Consider the following 23,539-nt stretch of genomic DNA (forward strand, 5'->3'; position numbering starts at 1 on the left):
TGAAGAGTGTTTTCAGTTTCCCTCCATACAATTTTTTGCATTCACAACTGGAGCACACAGAAAACTTGAGGTGAACCATTTGATTAAAAGTGCAGTTTAATTTGTCTGTTTACTGGAATATCTGAGCATGGCGGCATCTTAAGAATTGATAATGTCTGTACTAACTTCCAAACTCTAGAATGTACAGTTACAATTCAGAAAAAGCTGTGAATGTTAAAAAAAATCGAAGTTATAAAGCATGCGTTAAACTTACTTGACTCAGAACAAGACAACCCGCCTTCAAAATCACCAAAACAAAGAAGTGCACATAAATATACTATCATGCAAATCAAGCTTTTGCTCACACATTTCAGGTTCACAAACAGTTCTAATGTTAATTTTAAGATACTAAGCATTCCCATGCTGTTAACTTAACGACATCCTCCACAAACTTCACAAGCAGATTAGGTTTCAAATTTGCATTGCACTCTAGTGCTAATGCAAACAGCATGCACGAAAAGGTAGATTCAGCTAGTGAAAGCTTTAATACTAATTATACAGCTACTACTCCACTTATAGACCTGTGCATGAAGCAAGCTGGTTGGTTTCTTAATTAAGGCTTAATTATGCAGCTGTGAATTAAGTTCAATTAAGCTTACATACAATAGTAGCTTTAGAACATTAGCAGTGAGTCTTACCTTCTGGAGTTGGATTGCAACCCAAAAAAAGGAAAGAGAGACCCCTTTAAAAACTTAAGCAAAGCAATGATCTAACAGTTAATATAAACCCTCATCCCCATCCATAAAAGACCTTCAGAGGAAGTGCATCACTGCACCAACACACACTTTTGGAACAGACTTCAGTAGTACCCAAGCTTGTGGAGACTGAATGTATGAAAGGAGCAGGTGTGGGGAGCGGGTGCACCTGTCCTCATATTATTTTCAGCTCATTTTCAGAGAAGCTCTGACACCGTTGTGAAGATGAAAGTGTAGTAACGAAGGAACTATGGGAGTTTTTCCATAGAGTTGCCTCAAGGTAGCAATTTGTGTTCTAGTAAGCCTCCTGTTGCACTGGCTGGACAGGCAAAGCACCTCTTAAGTTCAGGAGAAATGGGTGAAAGTAAATATACGTTTCTTAAATAGAAAATACGGATCAGTCAACCTTGATAGTGTCTCCAGTAATGAGTTGCCATTTACATTTGGTAGCACCTTTCATCTAAATGTATCCCAGAACACTTCACTGAATGTTCATCAACTCCTCTCTCGGCCCAGAACCCTGCAAGAGAGGCATCATGCAAGAAGAGTGCAAGCCTAGGGTACAGTATATCTAGCAAGGAGACCTAAGAAGCTCACTAATCAAAGGACGGCTAATTAGGAGGAGGGAGGCAGGGCGAGCAAGTCTCTTCCACTTGCAAGGAGAGGAAGATCTTCAAAGAAATGGATCAGATTGATTCAGAGGGGACTCATTTTGGCCTAGGAGGGAAGGAAGTATAGCTTCTGTTAGGGTGAAGTCTAGTTTATTTGGTTTCCATTTCATGGGAAACCAAAGACGACTACATTTCTCATTAGGGACACACATAGGGTTCAAAAAGCACATTCCACAAGTGTCCTTTTGCCTTTCTGCCTCAGACAACTTGCTGGCTCAAAATTAGACACCAAGTTCTGCAGAAAAGAGAACGATTGAGGAGTCATCTGATAATTTCCTATAGTGCTCATCATGACAGGCTCTCTAAGTGCTATTCGTAATGATGAACTATCCCGTCTGCCTAAAGAAAACCTCAATACAATAGGTATAAAAGGAGCGAGTGTGGGGAGAGGGTGCACCTATCCTCAGATATTATTTTCAGCTCATTTTCAGAGAATCTCTGACACCACTTATTGGTAACAACCCCTCAGTTGCCAGCAAAAAGTTGTCATTATCCAGCAGTTGCTAATGAGCAGAAGGCAGGTTTGCATCACTGCAGCCAGGGAAGGAAGTGCTGTGACAAGCCTTCCCTGGGTGCAGCCCTGCAAATCTGCCTACAGGCCAGGCAGTACAGCAGCAGGGAGTGAGGACTGCAGCCCAGATACTGAGGGTTTCTGTGGTAAGTGGGAAAATAGGGGCTTGTGGAGTTGCGTCATACCTCACTTGCCCTGTGCTCTCTGGGGGTCAGGGCTCAGACTGTCCCAGCACTTCCGTCCCTAGGTGCAGCCCCCTGGCATGGCACAGCCTGGAGAGTGCAAGGAAATGTACCATGTCCCTGTGTGCAGGCAGGTTTGCAACCAGGGAAGGCACATCCCGACACATCATTCTCTGCCTGCAGCTGGGACATTTCTTCCAAAACATGTTAATAAGCAGCACACCATTGCCAATATCCAAATCTTATTAATGTTAATGTCAGTGGGGCAGGACTGTTTCCTGACAAAATGCTGTTACTGACCAGAAATTGCCTATATCCGGATTGCTATTAAGCGGGAATCTATTTTATCTAGGATTTCTCTTCCCACCAAGGAGACAGCATACTCTGTTTTGTACAATAAATGACCAACTCCACATGGCTTTATTGCAAAAACTGTTATTACAGAGTTGTATGCAGTGTTGTAGCCGTGCTGGTCCCAGGATATTAGAGACACAAGGTGGATGAGGTAATGTCTTCTACTGGACCAACTTCTGTTTGGAGAGCAAGATAAGCTTCCAAATTTACACAGAGCTCTTCTTCAGGTCTGCTTGAACCTTAGAGTTCTCAACTAAGACAACAGTGGTGGGAAAAAAGTTTCACAAATTACTGTGCCAAATACTTCTATGTATTTAGTTCACACTGCACTGATTCCAAGTCCCTCTGAATAGCGAAGCCTTCTCTGACCTAAGAAAGAATTTTGATATGGAAATGACCCAGTCACCTGGCCTACATACTTTGTGGGTAATAGTGAATGTCCATTACATAATAGCCGCCGTACTGGGTCAGACCAAAAGTCCATCTAGCCCAGTATCTGTCTACCGACAGTGGCCAATGCCAGGTTCACTCCCTCTGGGGCACCTAACAGGTAATGATCAAGTACATTAGGTACACCACCACAATCTTTATGATTCTATGAGAAGGACAAGTATATAGAAGATTAGGTTTGGAAGGGACCTCAGGGGGTATCTAGTCCAACCCCCTGCTCAAAGCAGGACCAACTCCAACTAAATCATCCCAGCCAGGGCTTTGTCAAGCCGGACCTTAAAAACCTTTAAGAATGGATTTTTCATCACCTCCCTAGGTAGCCCATTCCAGTGCTTTACCACCCTCCTAGTGAAATAGTTTTTTCTAATATCTAACCTAGACCTCCCCGACTGCAACTTGAGACCATTGCTTCTTGTTCTGTCATCTGCCACCACTGAGAACAGCTGAGCTCCACCCTCTTTGGAACCTTCCTTCAGGTAGTTGAAGGCTACTATCAAATCCTCCCTCACTCTTCTTCTGCAGACTAAAAAAGCCTGGTTCCCTCAGCCTCTCATAAGTCTTCTGCTCCAGCACCCTAATAATTTTCGCTGCCCTCCGCTGGACTCTCTCCAATTTGTCCACATCCTTCTTGTAGTGTGGGGCCCAAACTGGGTGCAGCACTCCAGATGAGGCCTCACACAGTGCTGAATTGAGGGGAATAAGCACTTCCCTCAATCTGCTGGCAATGTTTCTACTAATGCAGCCCAATGTGGTGTTAGCGTTCTTGGCAATAAGGGCACACTGTTGGCTCATATCCAGCTTCTCATCCACTGTAATCATTCAGCAAGCAATGATTTTTCACCCCTCTGTACTTATGTGGCGCTGATATAAATATTTTAAGTTTTAGATCTATATATGCGTGTACACCCATCCCCAAAATACTTTAGCAGCTTTTACTACGAATTTACCAGTCAAAATAAAACCAGCAGCTAACCCACAAGCCGCATCCAACTACACTTTTCTCCCCATAAACATAAGCCCTCGTGAAGCTTCTTCTTAGCCAACAGCTTAGGTGAATAAATAGGCTTATTGATTTGCCCTGAAGATCAACAAGCCTGAACTACTGCAGACCAACTGAGGGAGTGGGAGGAAGAGTAGCTTTCAAAGCCAAGTATCACTGCCTCTTAAATTGCTGGACTCATCTTTCAAAGAAAGGGAATTTAACACTGTTTGCTTATTGAGGATCACCACAAAATAAAACTGCATGTGGTAATTAAAGCCCTGCTGAGCCCAGACTTTGGAATTTCCACTGAATAAAGGGGGTGAGAAGTCAGGCAGAGCTGCCAAGGGGTATAGTGAGAATCTGGTGATGTGTCTCCCTTGTTCAGTTAAGTTGTCACATTATTATACGAACCAGACTATTTTTATCCTGATTGGCATAAGTACTAAAAATGCTTAAGGAACAGAACATAATAGGTGATACAAGATCATACTTTGCTAGCACTGTTATGATGCATTTGCCCTTTTACTAACAAAGGTACAAAAAAATTCCAGTTTATGGAATAGCTGTGAACAACCCAAATAAAATTGGCGTGCCCTCCAAAAACCTAAGGTATGCCAGAGCTTTTCACTTTGTGATCTAGGAAATGAACAAAGCATGGAAATGGATCTCCTGCAGCAAATAAAACTTGGATCCTATTTTCAATTAAAAACAAATCTCTTAAAAGAACCAAGGAAAACCTTTGTCCTTGTGAAAAAGCAGCAATAGGGAGCAAGAAAGAACAACTCCCACACTGCTACTGGTGCCAATTTCCACTAGAAAGATCACCTTAAAGGCAGGTAGCAGACAGAGCAGTGGATCAATCAATAGGACACATGCTCATTAGAAGATTCAAACTCCACAAAGGAGCTAATACAAAATCACTGTTCTATACCATTAGTGGAGCTAGAGTGACCAGTTTCTTCAATTTTCATAAACATTAGATAGCAGCAAGCATAGAAGGCAAAATTAAAAAAGCATGCGCCAGTGCACAACAGACAAACCCAAATATTTTAATAATCATATTGCTCCAAGAATGTGCAGATAATCTTCAAACACAAAGAATGTATTTTCTGTCCTTATTTCCAGCAATCAGGCTCAATAAGGAAAACTCAACTAACATGTATCAGAGGGGTAGCTGTGTTAGTCTGGATCTGTAAAAGCAGCAAAGAATCCTGTGGCACCTTATAGACTAACAGACGTTTTGGAGCATGAGCTTTCGTGGGTGAATACCCACTTCGTCAGAAGCAAGTAGTGGAAATTTCCAGGGGCAGGTATATATATGCAAGCAAGAAACGGGCTAGAGATAACGAAGTTAGTTCAATCAGGGAGGATGAGGCCCTGTTCTAGCAGTTGAGGTGTGAAAACCAAGGGAGGAGAAACTGGTTTTGTAGTTGGCAAGCCATTCACAATCTTTGTTTAATCCTGAGCTGATGGTGTCAAATTTGCAGATGAACTGAAGCTCAGCAGTTTCTCTACTAACATGAATGAACTGGACAACAAACAGTTAAAAGAAAAGAACTGGACTCAGATGAGTGACGAAAAGAGAAAAAATGTCATGGAAGCACATAAAGGAAGCATATGCTTCAGCTGAGGAACAGAAAAAAATTCACCTTGTCATATACTATCGGTCAGACAAAGAAAGAATCTTCAATTAGGCAGACTATGGCTTTGATCTGAAAGACTCGGGTTCAAAACTAGAGTCTGAATCCCAATGCCCTGGGGTGGTGCAAAAAAATTCTGAAACATCAAATAAGAAGTAGAGATAGTGGCTACATTTCTTTTGGACAACTAGATCCTACATCCCCATGCGCTTAACCACGAGGCAACTTTGTAAATGCAGCCAAAAGTCTCAACTTCATATATATGGGCATTTACCTTTTGGATGTCATCTGTATAGTTAGAATATGCTACAAGCTGTCTGTCTTCAAGAGGTTCCAGTTTTAATAACGGATAATTTATACCAAAAGTCACAAGAGTTAGACATGCCTACATGTAAAGAAGTCAAAATGAAGGTCTTTCACCGAGCCGAATAGGAACATATTACACCTCTTAGTTGCAATGTACATTGGGAAGTGACTGCAATTTCAACAGGAGCCGTTTAAGGAGATTTATCCACCTCAGAGATCATCTATCACGAAGACCAAAAGTCTATTGACTGTGATTAAGGGCTAGCCTACATTGCCACTTTCAGTACTGAAACTTTCCTCACTCAGGGGGTGTGAAAAAACACACCCTTGAGTGATGCAAGTTTCAGCGCTGTAAAGTGGCAGTGTAGCTAGCGCTGGTAGCTATTCCCCTTGCGTAAGTGGTTTTTCACAGCACTGGGAGAGCTCTCTCCCAGCCCTGGAGCTGTGACTACACTGCCAAGTTAAAGTGCTGCCGTCGGCCTTGTACGCATATCCTACGAAAGCAAGTGGGATTACACTTGCACTTATTTAATTAGTCTCTACTTTTTCCAGTTTCTTCTCTGAATACCTACAAAAAAATTACAAGTGATGGGAGATGCTCTAGATCCAGGTTTCTTCCTTCATCTTGGATAATGCATCCATGAAAGGTTGTCTTTACACTGCTTCCATCTTTCCTTTTCCCTGAAGGCATTACTGGCATTGATGGTGATGGTTCCGTTGCAGCCACTGACTAGTGAAACATCTGCACAGGATCTCAGTACTGCATCTATGGTTTGAAAATGCTCGTCCCTGAGAGCTATTAGAGGTGAACAGCAAATTTCCCTACGTTGTTGCAATAGTTTGTGGCCAGGTATTCTATACTTTTGCACTCCTAGCAGTCTCTGTCAGAGGATGTACATAGCCTGAAAAGGCAGAGAATGAGAAGCGAACTCAGCATGGCTTGTCTTGCTTATGGAAGAGGCAACATTGGAAAGCCTCACCGCTGTCTGTATTACCAGACTGGTGTAAGAATGAAACCCCATTTCCTGTTTTGTTGCTAACAAACACGCACATTTCAATTTTAGAACTAACAAACATATTTATCAGAGGACTGGAATATAGGGCCCCTCATTATTCTCAGTCTAGGGATGAATAAGCATGAAAACTACCAAAATACCATCTCGCACCTAAATTTGGCCTGCCAGCTTACAAATGAGGCACCAGTGGGAAAAACATTATACCGATGCCCATGCTGTATCTGTGATGTGCTTAAGTACCAGGCGTCAGTCACCACTGCTGTCAATTAAGCACCAAATTCAGTTTTGATACTCTGTTGGTAAAAAGTGTCAACTAAACATTTCTTTAATATTCCACTTTGTGTTTGCCTTGCAGCACTAATCATTTAACACTGACTCCACAATTCTGCCAATATCCTCACTAACACAAATAAATGTATGCAGGCTTTTTGTATGACCTCTATTATAACAGTAACCAAGTACTTCGCAAACATTAATTTATCTTCCTCAGAGTGTGGTGAAGAATCATTCCATTTTATAAATGGATACCAGGCAGAGAGACTAAACCCTTGACCAAGCCCATTCAAGAAGTTTCTGTCAATGCTGGGAACTGAACTGAGTTCTTCTGAATCCCAAATCCAGTGCTTGAACCAGAAGATTAACGTATAAATTATTTTCTTAAACAATATGATTCTTTAACTATTGGTTGCCTGCCCTCCTCTGAGTAATATATTTTAAGAGGATGTTGACAATTCATGCCTTTATCCAACTTTGATTCCTTCCAAGCCTGTACATTTAATTCACAGAACAGCAAATTAAAAGGTAAAAGTCATACTGATTTTCTGGTAATATAAACAAAGGAGGAATATGAGCATACCAGGATCATCTGCTTTATCTCCTTGAGCACGTAAATATTTGATATCTCAAAACAGCCAAATTTCTTCACTTACACACAATATTCCCTTTTCTTCTGTTTTGCTTTCACAAAAACCAAGAGTAAGACCTATGTTACATCAACTACTGGATGTTAAATATTATGTCAGACACTGAAACAAGACTGAAGCCAATAGTATTAATGGTTTTAACATAGGTCTTGGTGCAGCTGGATGACTCGGGGTCTAAAACAAGGAGGGGCTCCTGCACACTCCAAGCTATTTTTGCAGAAAACCACCACACATACACACACAGAAAATTCATTGTGTGTCTCACAAACCAGAAAAGCAAAATACATGCTTTCAAAACTGAGCAGCAATTTTTAAACATAGTAGCATTTTGGGTGATGTTTCAATCCATAATCCCCACTAGAGCTGTCAATTAATCGCAGTTAAATCACACAATTAACTCAACAAAATTAATCATAATTAAAAAATTAATTGTGATTAATCACAGTTTTAATTGCACTGTTAAACAATAGAATACCAATTGAAATTTATAAAATATTTTGGATTTTTTTTCTACATTTTCATATAGTATTTCTGTGTTGTAATTGAAATTATAGTGTATATTTTTTATTACAAATATTTGCACTGTAAAAATGATAAACAAAAGAAATAGTATTTTTCAATTCACCTCATACAAGTACTGCAGTGCAATCTTTCTTGCGACAGTGCAACTTACAAATGTATATTTTTGTTACATAACTGCACTCAAAAACAAAACTTAAAACTTTTGAGCCTACAAGTCCACTCAGTCCTACTTCTTGTTCAGCCAATCACTCAGACAAATAAGTTTGTTTACATTTATGGGAGATAATGCTGCCCGCTCCTCAGTTACAATTCACCAGAGAGTGAGAACAGGCATTCGCATGGCACTTTTGTAGCTGGTATTACAAGGCATTTGTGTGCTAGATATGCTAAACATTCATATGCCCCTTCGTGCTCTGGCCACCGTTCTAGAGGATATGCTGCCATGCTGATGACTCTCGTTAAAAAAAGAATGCGTTATTTAAATTTGTGACTGAACTCCTTGAGGGAAAATTGTATGTCTCCTGTTCCGTTTTACCTGCATTGTGTCTCATATTTCATGTTATAGCAGTCGCGGATGATGACTCAGCACGTTAGTTTTAAGAACACTTTCGCTGCAGATTTGACAAAGCGCAAACAAGGTACCAGTGTGAGATTTCTAAAAATAGCTACAGCACTCGACCTAAGGTTTAAGAAGCTGATGTGCCTTCCAAAATCTGAGAGGGATGAGGTGTGGAGCATGCTTTCAGAAGTCTTAAAAGAGCAACACTCCGACGCGGAAACTACAAAACTCAAACCATCAAAAAAGAAAATCAACCTTCTGCTGGTGGCATCTGACTCAGATAATGAAAATGAACATGCGTAAAGAGACTGCACTATAGTACTTGTATTAGGTGAATTGAATTGAAAAATATTATTTCTTTTGTTTTTATACAGTGCAAGTTCTTATAAACAAAAATAAATATCAAGTGAGCATGGTACACTTTGTATTCTGTTCTAATAGAAATCAATATATTTGAAAATTTAGAAAACATTCTAAAATATTTAAATAAATGGTATCCTATTATTGTTCAACACTGAATAATCGTGCTTAATTTTTTTAATCACTTGACAGCCCTAATCCCAACTATACATTTAAAATGATGAGGTCTAAATTAACTGTTTCCATTCAAGAAAGAGATCTTGGAGTCATTGTGGATAGTTCTCTGAAAACATCCACTCAATGTGCAGCGGCAGTCAAAAAAGCACATAGAACATTTAGAATCATTAAGGGATAAATAAAGACAGAAAATATATTGCCTCTATATAAATCCATGGTACGCCTACATCTTGAATACTGTGTGCAGATGTGATCCCCCCATCTTAAAAAAAAGATATGACGGAATTCAAAAAGGTTCAATTTTTTTTGCCTTTTTCTGATTAGGGGTATGGAACAGCTGCCATATGAAGCCAGATTAATAAGACTGGGACTTTTCAGCTTGGAAAAGAGATGACTAAGGGGTGATATGATAGAGGTCTATAAAATCATGACTGATGCGGAGAAAGTAAATAAGGAAATGTTATTTACTCCCTCTCATAACACAAGAATGAAATTAATAGGCAACACCAAATGAAATTAATAGGCAACAGATTTAAAAGACAAACAAAAAGGAAGTGTTTTTTCCACACAACACACAGTCAACCTGTGGAACTCCTTGCCAGAGGATGTTGTGAAGGCCAAGACTAGAATAGGGTTCAAAAAAGAACTAGGTAAATTCATGGAGGCTAAGTCCATCAATGCCTATTAGCCAGGATTGACAGAGACGGTGTCCCTAGCCTCTGTTTGCCAGACGCTGAGAATGGGTGACAGGGGATGGATCACTTGATTCATTCCTTCTGGGCACCTGGCATTGGCCACTGTCAGAAGACAGGATACTGGGTTAGTACCTTTGGTCTGACCCAGTATGGCCATTCTTATGTTCATTCCAAGGTGAAATTAGCTAGTTTCTAAAAAATCTTTAGCTGTTTGCTATATTTATCAAGGTAAATCAAGTCCTAGAATAAGGACTTCTTATGACAATTCTGTTTCCTAATGCACAGAATGAAATCCATGCTCTGTACTCCTCTTCCACGAGCCAGGGTCTTGAAATCCAGTCCTTCTTCCCAAATGTGCGCCTTGCAATTTTAGTATGCTACCATGGTCATCAGATGTGTTTCTATTGAGGGAGGGGAGAGAATGAAGGCTGTATTAAGACCAATGTTCCCTCTAATTTTTTCCATCCATGTGCAGAATAAATTTTGTTATGTGCACTGAGATAATGTGCAGATGCGCGCCACCAGTTGAAACAAAAAAACCTAGATATAATATGTATTTTAAAAGGTACCACAGGGATAATTACTCCAGCCAGGACAGGTTGGGCATTAACTCACTACTCAAATAATTAAATTTAAATGTAAGAGAAAAAAATATGAAATGCATAGACCAGTCAAAACACTAAAACAACACTTTGAAAGAATAAAATTACAGAGAATATATGGGCTTTGCAGGAAGCACCAAGTAGTAAGAACAAACAACAGTAACACAATGTGTACCTGAGCAAGGCTGTTCCATCTCCCCTGGTGGAGTACAAGGGCAGGGGGAGGGGGACACGCTGACATCAGCACCCCACTCCTGCCTCGCTCTGCACAGCCGGCAGGAGGGTCCCAGGAGCAGCAGGAGCAACAAAGCAGAGGCAACTGAATACACACTGCCAGCTGGATGTGTGAGCGGCTCTGCTAATCAATTGTGCGGCACTTCAGTCATTCCCGGGTGGCCGCCCCAGCATGCAGTTTTCAGGGAACACAGATTAGGACCCCAAAATTCAGAACTTTACTACTTCAGTTTGCTATTTAAGAATATATTAAGTCCAGTTAGCTGCGTCCTGTTGCTAAACAGTATCAGCAATTTTCTTGGAGTGAAGCATCTCATTATGAGAAGACTAACCACCCACCCACAGAGACTAAAGCAGGGTCACAAATTTAAATTCAACAGATTAAGCAAAATCTGAAAGAACTGTCAAGCCAGGAGCCCTGGGACTACTAAATGGTCCTAATGCAGAGAATGAAAATCTGATAGGTATTCACAGGTGATGCCAAAAATGCAGACTCACTTGAAAAACAAAAAAAGGAAGCAATCACAGCAGATTGCAGCTGATAAACTGAAAAACAGCCCTGTCCATTGCTGCTCTGCCCTGGGTTTTGATATTTTTCATTATAAAAATTAGCTCTCTACATTTTTCCCCATCTGTTGGTTCCCGGTGGTTGCAAGTATTGCCCATTAACTAAAATAGTCTGCCATGCGATGAGACAGCACACACAGCGCAAGGAATGGGGAAGAAGCAACAGTTATGGCCTCTTAGGGAGCAGAAAGCTGAATTGCCCCATTTCAAGAGGGAAACCACTGTGACCACCCCATGAACGAGTCCGTGTTGCCAGCTGTTCCACAATACAGTAGTCACTAGCTCCCTTTCCTCCTCTGCAGGATGGAAGCAATAATGGTGCTGGCAACACACAATGGGGGCAGAAAGGAAGCAAGTAGGAGAAACTCTTGTCTATCCCCGGACTACCAAGGTCTACAGTTCAAACTTACTCAAAACCATCATTATAGATACCCCTTAGGGGTAGAAAGTTCGGTCGGCAGAAACATATTTCACTCGAGCGACCCTGCTTTCCTCACTGCTTTTGTTCATGATGCAGAATTCTAACTTTATCTTCCAGAGTTGAAGACATTAATTTTGTATTATTTGCAACGCAAAAAATAAAAACTGATTAAAAATCAGAACCATTTTATGGTGTTTTTAAAGGCAGGAAAAAGCCTCTTAAAAACTCAATTCATACAAATTAGAGACGGAAAATATCTAGTTGATCCCTCTGGCCAACACACAGTCCTACATACATTCCAAAGCACTCTGTTCAATCATTAAGTAACTCTCATTTCCCTCTCAAGACTATTCTAAAAATCAAAATTTAAGCAGCAGTCAGTGGGAAGCATGCTCTTGCAACTCAAGCATTCTTCAAAGCACAGTACGTTCAGTAGCACTCATAACCAGTGTTTTGCTTAAAGTGGAAGAGACATTCAGTTTAGATGAGCATATCACAAACCCCTTTCATTGAATGGGAAGGGCAGAAGCTGGTTGCCATTAATGGCTGAAAGCTAAAGCAATCAGGTGGCTCTGTTGAAAGGCAAAACACCTTCCCCTTTGACTATAAATCAAATAGAAAGGTGAAAGCTTAGTATAGGACTTCTTGAGGTCCCGTCCAGTCCCTATGACTCTATAACAGGGGTGGGCAACTAGGGCCTGCGGGCCACATCTGGCCCGTGGGATTGCCACCCCTGTGGCACCGCAGGCCCCATGCCGCTCCTAGAAGGGGCTGGCACCATGTCCCTGTGGCTCCTGGGGGAGGACAGGAGAAGAAGACAGAGGGCTCTGCGCGCTGCCCTTGCTACAGGCACCATCCCCCCCAGCTCCCATTGGCCGGAAGCAGGGAACCACGGCCAATGGGAGTTTCAGGGGAGGTACCCAAAACATGGCAAAGGCAGCGCATGGAGCCCTCTGCTCCCCCTCCCCCAGGGGTCGCAGGCACGTGGTGCCGGCTGCTTCTGGGAGGGGCACAGCATGGGGCCCAGGCAGGGAGACTGCCCCGGTCCCAGTGCACGCCACTACCACCCTGGAGCTGTTCCAGGTAAGCGATGCCAGGCTGGAGCCCGCACCCCCGACTCCTCCTGCACCCCAACTCCCTGCCCTGAGCCCCCTGCCACACCCCACACCCCTCCTGCAGCTCAACCACCTTCCCTGGGCTCCCTCGTATACCCTGCACCCCTCCTCTGCCCCAACCCTTGCCCTGAGCCCCTTCCTGCACACTGTACCCCCTCCCACATCCTGCACTCCCTCCTACACTCCAACCCCCTGCCCCAGCCCTACATTCATGACCCTGCATGCAATTTCCCCACTCAGATGTGCCTTGGGCCAAAAAGTTTGCACACCCTTGCTCTGTAAGCAAGGCCTTCCAAAGAAGCCCTGCAAATCTCAAACTGAGGCAGCTTCTATCTTAGCTCAAGAATTGGAGATATTTTTTGGTAGAGAGCCCTAACAGAGATAGAGAGCACACACAACTTTACAGGAGTCCATAATTCCAGAATTTGTAGTGACTCCTCTGGCTTTCAAACATATTGAAGAAACACTAGGAGACTCTTGAAAGAACATCTTGACAGAATGGTTGTGGGTTATGGGACACACAACTGGGACCCAGAGGAAAAGAAAAGGATAGGGCTTGTCAACACAAGATCAGCTAGCCAGAGTCTGAATCTGCTGTTGGCACATACGGCAATTCACAGAGAGTCATAGATCCCAGACATGCTGCTACCATATGTCACAATTTCAAGGCAACTGGACCTGTATTTCCCCTTCTGGTCCCTCTAGAAGTCTGGCTACCAGCCATAACCTCTCTTGGGTGGAGACCCACACCACACACCCTCCTGACAGAGCTACTTCCAGGCTGCATAGCGCCCTGCCTACACTAATATTCCAAGCAAACTTAAATAAGCCTTGCTTTCTCTTCAAAGATTATGAACAGAGAAAGTGGTATCAGGTCCAGGTTATCACAAGATCTTTCTAAGCAAGCACATTGATCTTCATAGGTGAACATGATTTGTTGGGGAAGAGTCAACAGGGCTTTTGTAAAGCGAAATCATGCCTCACCAATCTATTAGAATTCTTTGAAAGAGTCAACAAGCATGTGGATAAGAATGATCCAGTGGATACAGTGTACTTAGGTTTTCAGAAACCCTTTGATAAGGTCCCTCACCAAAGGCTCTTAAGCAAAGTAAGCTGTCATGGGATACGAGAGAAGGTTCTCTCATGGATTAGTAACTGGTTAAAAAAAGATAGGAAACAAAGGGTAAATAAATGTTCAGTTTTCAGAATGGAGAGAGGCAAATAGTGGTGTCCCCTAGGGGTCTGTACTGGGACCAGTCCCATTTAACATATTCATAAATGATCTGGAAAAAAGGATAAATAGTGAAGTGACAAAATTTACAGATGAAACAACATTATTCAAAACAGTTAAGTCCAAAGCAGACTGTGAAGAGCTACAAAAGGATCTCAAAAAACTGGGTGACTGGGCAAGAAAATGGCAGATGAAATTCAATGTTGATAAATGAAAAGTAACTCACACTGGAAAACAATCCAACTAGACATAGAAAATGTTGGAGTCTAAATTAGCTGTTACAACTCAAGAAAGATCTTTGAGTCACTGTGGATAGTTCTCTGAAAACATCCACTCAGTGTGCAGCGGCTGTCCAAAAAGTGAACAGTATGTTGGGAAGCAAGAGTAAAGAAATACATAGTAAGACAGTAAGTAAGTAATGCCTCTGTACCAAAATCCATTGTACACTCACAGCTTGAATACTGCACGCAGATGTGGTCGCCCCATCTCAAATAAAAGATATACTGGAACTGGAAAAGGTTCAGAAAAGGGCAACAAAAATGATTAAGGATATGGAACAGCTTTCAGATGAAAGATTAATAAAACTAGAACTTTTCAGCTTGGAAAAGAGAGACCACGAAGGGGGTATAGCAGGGCTGTTACCCCACTCTTGGGACAGAAGGAGTGAAAGCAGCTGAGGGAGAGAGGCTAGGTAGCTGGCCACAGGTGTGGCCAGCTCAATCAGGGCACAGCTGGCCCTAATAAGAGGGCTATGAGTGAGGAGCCATGAGAGTCTCACTCCAGCCTTGGAGTGAGAAGGACCTAGCTGCCTGGGAGAGATCGAGTACTTTCGGTAGAGCAGTGCTGGGGAAGGTGCACGCTGAGCTGGGGAGCTCAGGCCTGGCTACCTTTCAGGCTGAGGCCTGGCAGGAAGGCCAAAGGAGGTACTGGGGCTGCAGGGAGACAGCTGGGCTAGAAAGGCAGCAGGTCCAATCCCCTTTCCAATGATGAGTGGCCATTACAGACTGCAGTTTGCCCCAGAGAAAGGGGGCTAGATGACAATTGGTGGTAGCCACTGAGGCAAGGTAGGCATAGGAGGAGGGGGTTCCTATGGGAGGGAGACTCAGAGTGTGGGAGCACGGCTGTGGGGCAGCACCCCAAGGTAAGGGGCACCAGAATCCAGGAGGGACACAGGGCCAGAAGTGATGGAGATGAGGAAGCAGGTACTGGTAGGGAGATACCAGCCAGCAGCAAGTGCTCTGAGGTTGGACTGAGCTAATTCCCGGACTGACCAGCAGGAGGTGCCGCGGCAGCGAGTGCATGCTGTGTTACAGGGGTGGTATGATAGAGGTCTATAAAATCATGACTGGTGTTGAGAAAGTGAATAAGGAAATGTTATTTACTCCTTCTCGTAACACAAGAACTAGAGAGTCACTAAATGAAATTAATAGGCAGTGGGTTTAAAACAAACAAAAGGAAGTATATCTTCACACAACGCACAGTCAACCTGTAGAACTCTTTGCCAGAGGATGTTGTGAAGGCCAAGACTATAACAGGGTTCAAAAAAGAACTAGATAAATTAGTGGAGGATAGGTCCATAGATGGCTATTAGCCAGGATGGTCAGGGATGCAACCCCAGGCTCTGAAATGTCCCTAGCCTCTGTTTGCCAGAAGCTGGGTGTGAGTGACACAGGATGGATCACTTGATGTTTGTTCATTCCCTCTGCAGCACCTGGTACTAGCTTCTGTTGGAAGACAGGATACTGGGCTACATGGACCATTGATCTGACCCAGTATGGCTGTTCTTATGTTCTTAAGGTAAGAACATTAAAAACAATGAAAGAACCTACACACATGGTAAAAAGCTTACTAGAGGTCACTCTGATTCCAACCTTTGGCTCTGGCAGGTGTCAGTCCTTCAAAACACACAAATGGATTTTCACTATGGGTACAAATTCACAACTGCCTCTGATCCAGAACCAGAACCCTGGCTGGGCAGCTCAGCCCTTTCTTTATACAGCTTGGGCCTTTCCGCTCCAGGAATTGGTACTCAGCAGACAAAGGCAAGGCTTTTGCATAACCAGATGTTGAAAATTAGCATTCATCTCCCCTTAGGCAGTCTCCAGGAAATCCCAAAAATTTATTCTTGTCCAGGACATTTTCAATATCATCCTCTGAACTCACAGGGCTGACATCACATCTCCCTCCAAGAGAAGCAACATACAATCCCAGCTCACAATAATACATAAGCTTTGCATTTAATATAATAGACTCCAAAGATACTTAAGCTTAATTCTATAAGGTTTTTCAAGGAAATTGCCATATCTGTCAGAGTATCAAGACCAATTTGGAATTATGAGAATCGGATCTGCTTCATCTTCTCTAATCTGTGAAGAAATCTGGGAATTGAGAATATAGTAAGAAAGATAGAGAAGTCCAAAAGAGCAGAGGCTCAAGAGGATCACAGCTTCTGCTCCACCTTCTCTGACCATGCTGCAAACATACAAAACAGCAGTCTGCCAATGACAGCAAGCCTGAAATAATACTTTTGTTAGATCTATTTGGCAGTGTAGTCTATCATCATGTTTAAGACACCCGCTAGATTTATTGCTGAGAGGACTTTCATCCCACCTTCAACATTAAAGGCTCTAGAAGAAAATAACTCAGAAACCCAGAGAAGTAAATCCTGATCAAATCTGCTCTAGATTGAGGAAATTGCCTAGAATCTATAACTAAAGAGCCAATCCTCTAAAAAGGTCTTAGTACAATTAGGATTCATGAGGACCTTGTACTTCATCAGGTTCTGTACAAGTGTTCATCTATATGACCTGCACTACTACCACCACAAGTTTGTTTTCAAGATCCCAGACCTGCTTATGTTCCCTTTAAGATCAATGACAAAACTTCATTCACTTCATTAGGAGAAAGGTCACTGTCGCTAAAAGGCTAATGAGGCATAATCTTGGCGGCACATTCCTGAGACCAGGAAGGACCATTAGAATATTAGTATTTGGAAAAAGAAGGCTTAATTAATAGATCATTATTTGAAAAGATTCTTGTTTGAGGCAGAAGCTGGCTTCTTAGCAGGCTATAATTCCCAAGCTGCACAATATACCCAAGACTGATAGTAGGGGTAAGGGGCCAGGAGGGCCAATACCATGCTTGTCTTTGGAACCCCTAGATGTAGGGAAATAATAATGTGCTCTAGATTCCCTGTCAAAGGTAGACAGACCAAATTACTGGGACCTTGAAGAGTGGCTGGAGTGATAAGCCTCTGGGCATAACAGAGGGAGGTGAGGGGAAGGAGTATTCCTCCTCTAGAGGTAGAGCTACCTTAACTGGGGTCCCAAGCAAAACCACAGCATCCACTCTGGCTGGCACTGAAGAAGAACTTGATACTATAATGGTACAAATGGTTGGTAGCATGAATGGTATTCTCATCACAGAGGAGAGCAGTGGCGATTCAGGGTGAGCTGACATTTTTCCCACTACTGTGGAAGCTTTTGCTACTGGGAAAGATGGTACCGAGGGCAAACAGATGAAAGTCATCAGTACCAGAGTCCCGGATACTGATGATGTCAGTTCCAGGAGCTTCAGTGCCAAGGATTCTGCCAGGTGAGACATGCACAAAAGGCATGTACCAAAGCACAGTGACTGGTACCCGAGAGGATGCCAACAGGACTCATCTTCAGCTTTGAGCTGTTCTTTAAAAAGGCAGCATGAGGAGACCTCTGCTTTTTTCTTATGAGGACTGGGTGAGTGTGACCTAGTTTTATGCTCCTTCCTCCCTTAACCACAGCCTTTTTACCAGTCTGAGGACACCATCTTAGACACAAGTCCTAGAGCGCTGAGGCTGTGCACACAGGAGAACTTTGAGAAGAGGCTTGTTCTGTCAGTCATGCTCACTCTCACAGATCTGTTGTAAGGGCAGAACCCAGTACTAGCAAAGTCTCACAGCCAGCCAGGAGGGGATTCTTTTAAGGGGGAAAAAAGTCAGTTTCATGTTTGTTTTAGTTCATTTCTAGTTAATTTTTCTTTACAGTTCTGCACTGGTACAATGTGGCAATATCTGAGCTAAAAACACTCCAGAAAAATGTTGAATTCCAGATTTTAAGAAGTGAATACAAGTTAATAAAAGCTAGTATAGTAATTTTCAGTTTTGCATTAAAAAGATTATCCCAATAAGACTGGAGCCTAAAATACCAGAGCACATCCCTTTTTATGAGCAGTTACAAGGGCTGCAGAACAAAGACAGATAGAGCTTCCTTCAAAACAAATTATGAACTGCATGAATCACTTGGAGTAAAATTCACAACCTTAAGTCACCTAAGAATTATTTCATAAAATAGAATTTAAGGGCCTAAGTCCTTTAAAAACTTGAACAATTTACAATTTTATCTTTAGAAACCAAAAAATGCACAAGATAGGACTGAATGGTACAGCAACTCACCTGATTTCTTTCAGTCCTTCTTTCTGGATAACTTGAAGAATCTCTTTATGGCTCATAGGAGTATTGGGGTATTTCTCCAGGACCTGGCATGCATGAAAAGATGAAAAGGGCAAAATTACTTATCTTCAATTTTTCAAAAAACAAAATCTCTTATCCTAAATAAATCCACGCTTAACAGTTTTCATGTCTCCAGGGAGCACTAGGAGACAGGAATCTCTTCCCTACCCCTTTCACCTGAGACTATAATTGCAAGCCATGGTGATAAATACATAAATACTGTATCATATCTTCAAATTTCTTTTGATCATTTAAAACTGAAAGTAATTGGCATTTTTAGTTCTCACCTAAGTGTATGGACAAATCTGATTGGTCTATATAGGCTACAGCATCAGAAAAACTTACAAGTGCAAAATAGTGCTGTATCCTGAAAAACAGCAGGATGCCTGTTTTAGCATGTACATGAAATTGAAGGGGAAGGGGATGTCACAGAGCTAGATGAACATCTTCTATTGGACACTCAGACTGCTGTGACAGAACTGACCACTGGATCCTGTGCTCTTTAAGCCTAGATAATACTTAGTCCTGCCATGAGTTCAGGGGACTGGACTAGATGACCTCTCGAGGTCCCTTCCAGTCATAGAATCATAGAATTCTATGATTCTGTGACTGGAATCATAGAATATCAGGGTTGGAAGGGACCTCAGGAAGTATCTAGTCCAAACCCCTACTCAAAGCAGGACCAATTCCCAACTAAATTATCCCAGCCAGGGCTTTGCCAAGCCTGCCCTTAATAACCTCTAAGGAAGGAGATTCCACCACCTCCCTACGGAACCCATTCCAGTGCTTCACCACCCTCCTAGTGAAATAGTGTTTCCTAATATCCAACCTAAACCTCCCCCATTGCAACTTGAGACCATTACTCATTGTTCTGTCATCTACCACCACTGAGAACAGCCGAGCTCCATCCTCTTTGGAACCCCCCTTCAGGTAGTTGAAAGCAGCTATCAAATCCCCCCTCAGTCTTCTCTTCTGTAGACTAAACAACCCAGTTCCCTCAGCCTTGCTTCGTAGGTCATGTGCTCCAGCTCCCTAATCATGTTGGTTGCCTTCTGCTGGACTCTCTCCAGTTTTTCCACATCCTTCTTGTAGTGTGGGGCCCAAAACTGGACACAGTACTCCAGATGAGGCCTCACCAATGTCGAATAGAGGGGAATGATCACGTCTCTCGATCTGCAATCCTATGATTCTATCTGAACAGAGTCCAGGCACGATCCCTGTCTTGGAGACTTTAGGCACACTCTTAGGGTGCATGTCCTCTAGCACCTCCGCCTGAGAGGTAAGTCCTCACAGTCCAACCGCCTTATCCCTAGAACTCTTCAGGCCTGCCGCCATAGCTTAAGACAGTGGCCCCCAAACTCTAGGGAATGCCCAGCTAGTGGGCATGGAAGAACGTTCAGGGAGGTGCACCACGGCCTGGGCCAGCCTCCACGGGGGGACGGGGAGGGAGACCCACCCAACCCCGCTCTGCCCCCAAATCCACTCCAGCCCTGCCATCAGCCACAGGTCCAGCTGTGACCACAGCCCCTAGGCCTGCAGCCTCGGCCCCAGCTGCAGTGCCAGCATTGCTCCTGGCCCCAGCTCCTGACCATGGCTCCTGGGGAAACGCGGATGAGGTAAAGGGGATACAGACAAAAAAGTTTAGGGACCACTAGCTTAAGCATACCTTCTCCGAAAGCTCCACCCTAAGGTGTGAGCTTTCTGATTTACAGTCTACCTCTTCAAGGGACACTGTTGTAAAACCAGACTGCAAACAAGACGTAAATTTGGTAAAGCAATTTACCAAAGGTCATGGAGTATCCACCATCACTTACAATTTTTAAATCAAGATTGGATGTTTTTCTAAAACATCCACTCTAGTGGTTATTGAGGAAGTTGACAGGTTTTCATTAAGCTGATTTTGCATAATCACTCAATTCCCGTTTCAATGCTTTTTGGTAAGTTTTAATTCTTTTCCTTTTGTGTTTCAATCAATACATTTCTAACCTTTAACCTCTAACACAGAATCATAGATTATTATTAGGGTTGGAAGGGACCTCAAGAGCTCATCTAGTCCAACCCCCTGCTCAAAGCAGGACCAAATCCCCAAATCGCCCCTTCAAGGATTGAACTCACAACCCTGGGTTTAGCAGGCCAATGCTCAAACCACTGAGCTATCCCGAATTTCCTAGCATGGTTGCCATGGTATTAAGCAAGCTGATGCCTATTCATTTGAAATATCATTTATAACTGTTTAATGTTGAATTGTGACAGGGTCATATTAACACCTTGGACTCTTTGGGCCCATATTTTCCATCAACATTAAAACAGCAGCACATGACAGATATAACACAAAACGCTTTGCGCAGGGTTCTAAAATATCACTCTTTTTTTAGTAGCACAAGAAATACACAGATCTATACAAAAATAATAATCCCTACACACACACTCCTTGTTTCACTTTCCTCAACACTTTGGAGTATACTTTGGGCAGGGGTCCAGGTCCACTGCGGGTGTCCAAGACTCTTCTGCAGCTCATGGCTTGACTTCTGAACCAGGTAGCTTTTTTCCCCTCTAGCTCAGCTTGCGTTTTCTGACCTTGGTTGGTCACACAGTTAAACTGTTTATTTATACCTTCCTACTATATTTTCCACTCCATGCATCTGATGAAGTGGATTTTAGCCCACAAAAGCTTATGCCCAAATGTGTTAGTTTCTAAACTGCCATAAGGACTCCTCATTGTTTTTGCTGACACAGACTAACATGGCTACCCATCTGGACAGCTGAACTGAGCCCTCTCTGCTATGAAAGCATACCCCCAACTTCTTTTCCTGCCCAAAGCTTCTTGTGTCTGAGTCCCTCAAGTTTATATGTGGCAACACCAACATCTGGTTCCTTTGTTCTGCTGCTAGAAATTTTCCATTGCTCTAAATGCCAGTCACCTGTTGAGGGGCAGAAGAATACTGGTTCTCTGAGGCTTGGGCTAACCTGATGGTCCCAAGGTGTTCCCATCTGACTAGCCAACCATTTAGATTTAATGATTGTATTGTCCCTAGTCTAGCAGAGATGTGACACAGCTCTGTCAGCCTATGACAGAACCTACATACCATAGTTATTCAATAATATGAAAATTGCTATAACAGCTTCATAATACCAACCTGAATTCATAAGATGTACAGATTACCCAAATCATCACTGGGAGGTTGGGAAGAGAAGAAAGGGTGAAAAAAGAAAAAAATCTACAGTTCAGAAGATACATTCTGGAGGAAGGAAGAATATTTGTAGTAAGTGTTCTATACTGATGCACATTTCTAGATGGAATAAGATTGTGTCCCATCTCATCAGAAGTAGATCCAGATACAAGCTACATATTCAATTACTGTAATTCTTCTACAGAATGAAGTCACACATCCTGAAAAAACTTCAACTGGTACAAAATGCAGCAGCCATTTTGCTCAGTAACACAGGTCAGTATTAACATCATCCCAGTCAAGTTTTTCTTTGAAACCACGACATTATTCCAGTGGAATACAGCTAACTGCCTACCAAAAAAGAGAGGCCCATGAGCACTGTAAACAGCCTTAAGAGGAGCAGGACATCAGCTGTGAAATTCATTACTACAAGAATTAAGAATAAACTACTGAACTCACCCAATTCAGAACTAAATGCAAACCTTGTCTCTTCAACTTGGCTTTCCCACAATAATCTCTTTGACTAACTTTATAGGGTCTTTTGTGTGTGAACTAGTTTTTCCTACTGAGTGGGAAGGAAGAAATACATGGATATTTGTGTTTTTAAATGTGTGCTAGATGCTCAGAGAATACGACAGACTCAATTAAGAGCACCTAGACAGCACTGAGCCAAATGGATGTCCAACTCCTTCACTGCCTCCAGAAAACGAGTATTTTCCAAGTATTGCCAATGTGAAGTGTTATAAAAAGTGTGTGTGTGTGAGAGAAAGAGAGAATATTCCTGCTTCAAAAGCAATCCTTATTAAGAGTCCTGGTTCAAGACTGAGACTCATTTGTATTATCAAAGCACCTAGATCAATGAATGAATAGACAGTGATGGCACAACCCTTGGCAAGTTGTTCCAATGAAAACTAAAAAACTAGGGTTAAGCCAATTAATTAAATAGGTAGATTTAAAACAAACAAGAAAGTATTTTTTCATGCAACACACTGTCAACCTGTGGAACTCCTTGCCAGAGGGTGTTGTGAAGCCCAATACTATAATGGGGTTCAAAAGGGAGCTAGATAGATTCATGGAAAATAGGTCCAATGGCTGTTAGTCAGAATGGGCAGGAATGGTGTCCCTAGCTTCTATTTGCCAGAAGCTGGGATTGGGTGACAGGGCATGGATCACTTGATGATAACCTGTTCTGTTCATTCCCTTTGGGGCACCTGGCATTGGCCACTGTCAGAGGACAGGATACTGGGCTTGATGGACCTTTGGCCTGACCCAGTATGGCCGTTCTTATGTAATAAACCTTAGTTAATAACAATTGGCAGTAAGCGTGTATTTGGGTAAGATCTGAGATATTCGTTAACTTGATGTGGGTAAAGTATCCAATTCTTTGGAATTGGTAGAATTTTGTATATGAACAAGATTTTCTGTAATCCTCATCATATTTGACTTCGCTATCTGGGTGGGAGCTCAAGTCTGGATTGTTTTAAGGGAACTGTGTTTTCGGTTTCTGGGTAACCAGTAAGGTGTTGTGGAAGCTGTTTCGTTGCTAGTTTGAAGGACTGTCTATCCCATTCTGTGCGGTTTGCCTAATTGAGCAGTCACAGCAATATCAGCATGGCCCCCTTGAGACTCCC

The 23,539-nt window shown here is 42.5% G+C and overlaps 1 protein-coding gene across 5 annotated transcripts in view; it reads right to left on the reverse strand.

Annotated features, from left to right (window-relative positions):
* The window catches only part of ASXL2 (ASXL transcriptional regulator 2), a 228,302-nt gene that overhangs the window by 149,569 nt on the left and 55,194 nt on the right, over positions 1-23,539 (reverse strand). For all 5 annotated transcript variants that reach the window (XM_075063555.1, XM_032762361.2, XM_075063556.1 and 2 more), the window contains one exon: positions 18,682-18,764. In XM_075063555.1, the coding sequence (XP_074919656.1) occupies positions 18,682-18,764 (83 nt within the window). The remainder of the gene's footprint in view (positions 1-18,681; positions 18,765-23,539) is intronic.

The sequence above is a fragment of the Chelonoidis abingdonii genome, chromosome 3 (assembly GCF_003597395.2).
Source record: "Chelonoidis abingdonii isolate Lonesome George chromosome 3, CheloAbing_2.0, whole genome shotgun sequence".
Taxonomy (NCBI): domain Eukaryota; kingdom Metazoa; phylum Chordata; order Testudines; family Testudinidae; genus Chelonoidis; species Chelonoidis abingdonii.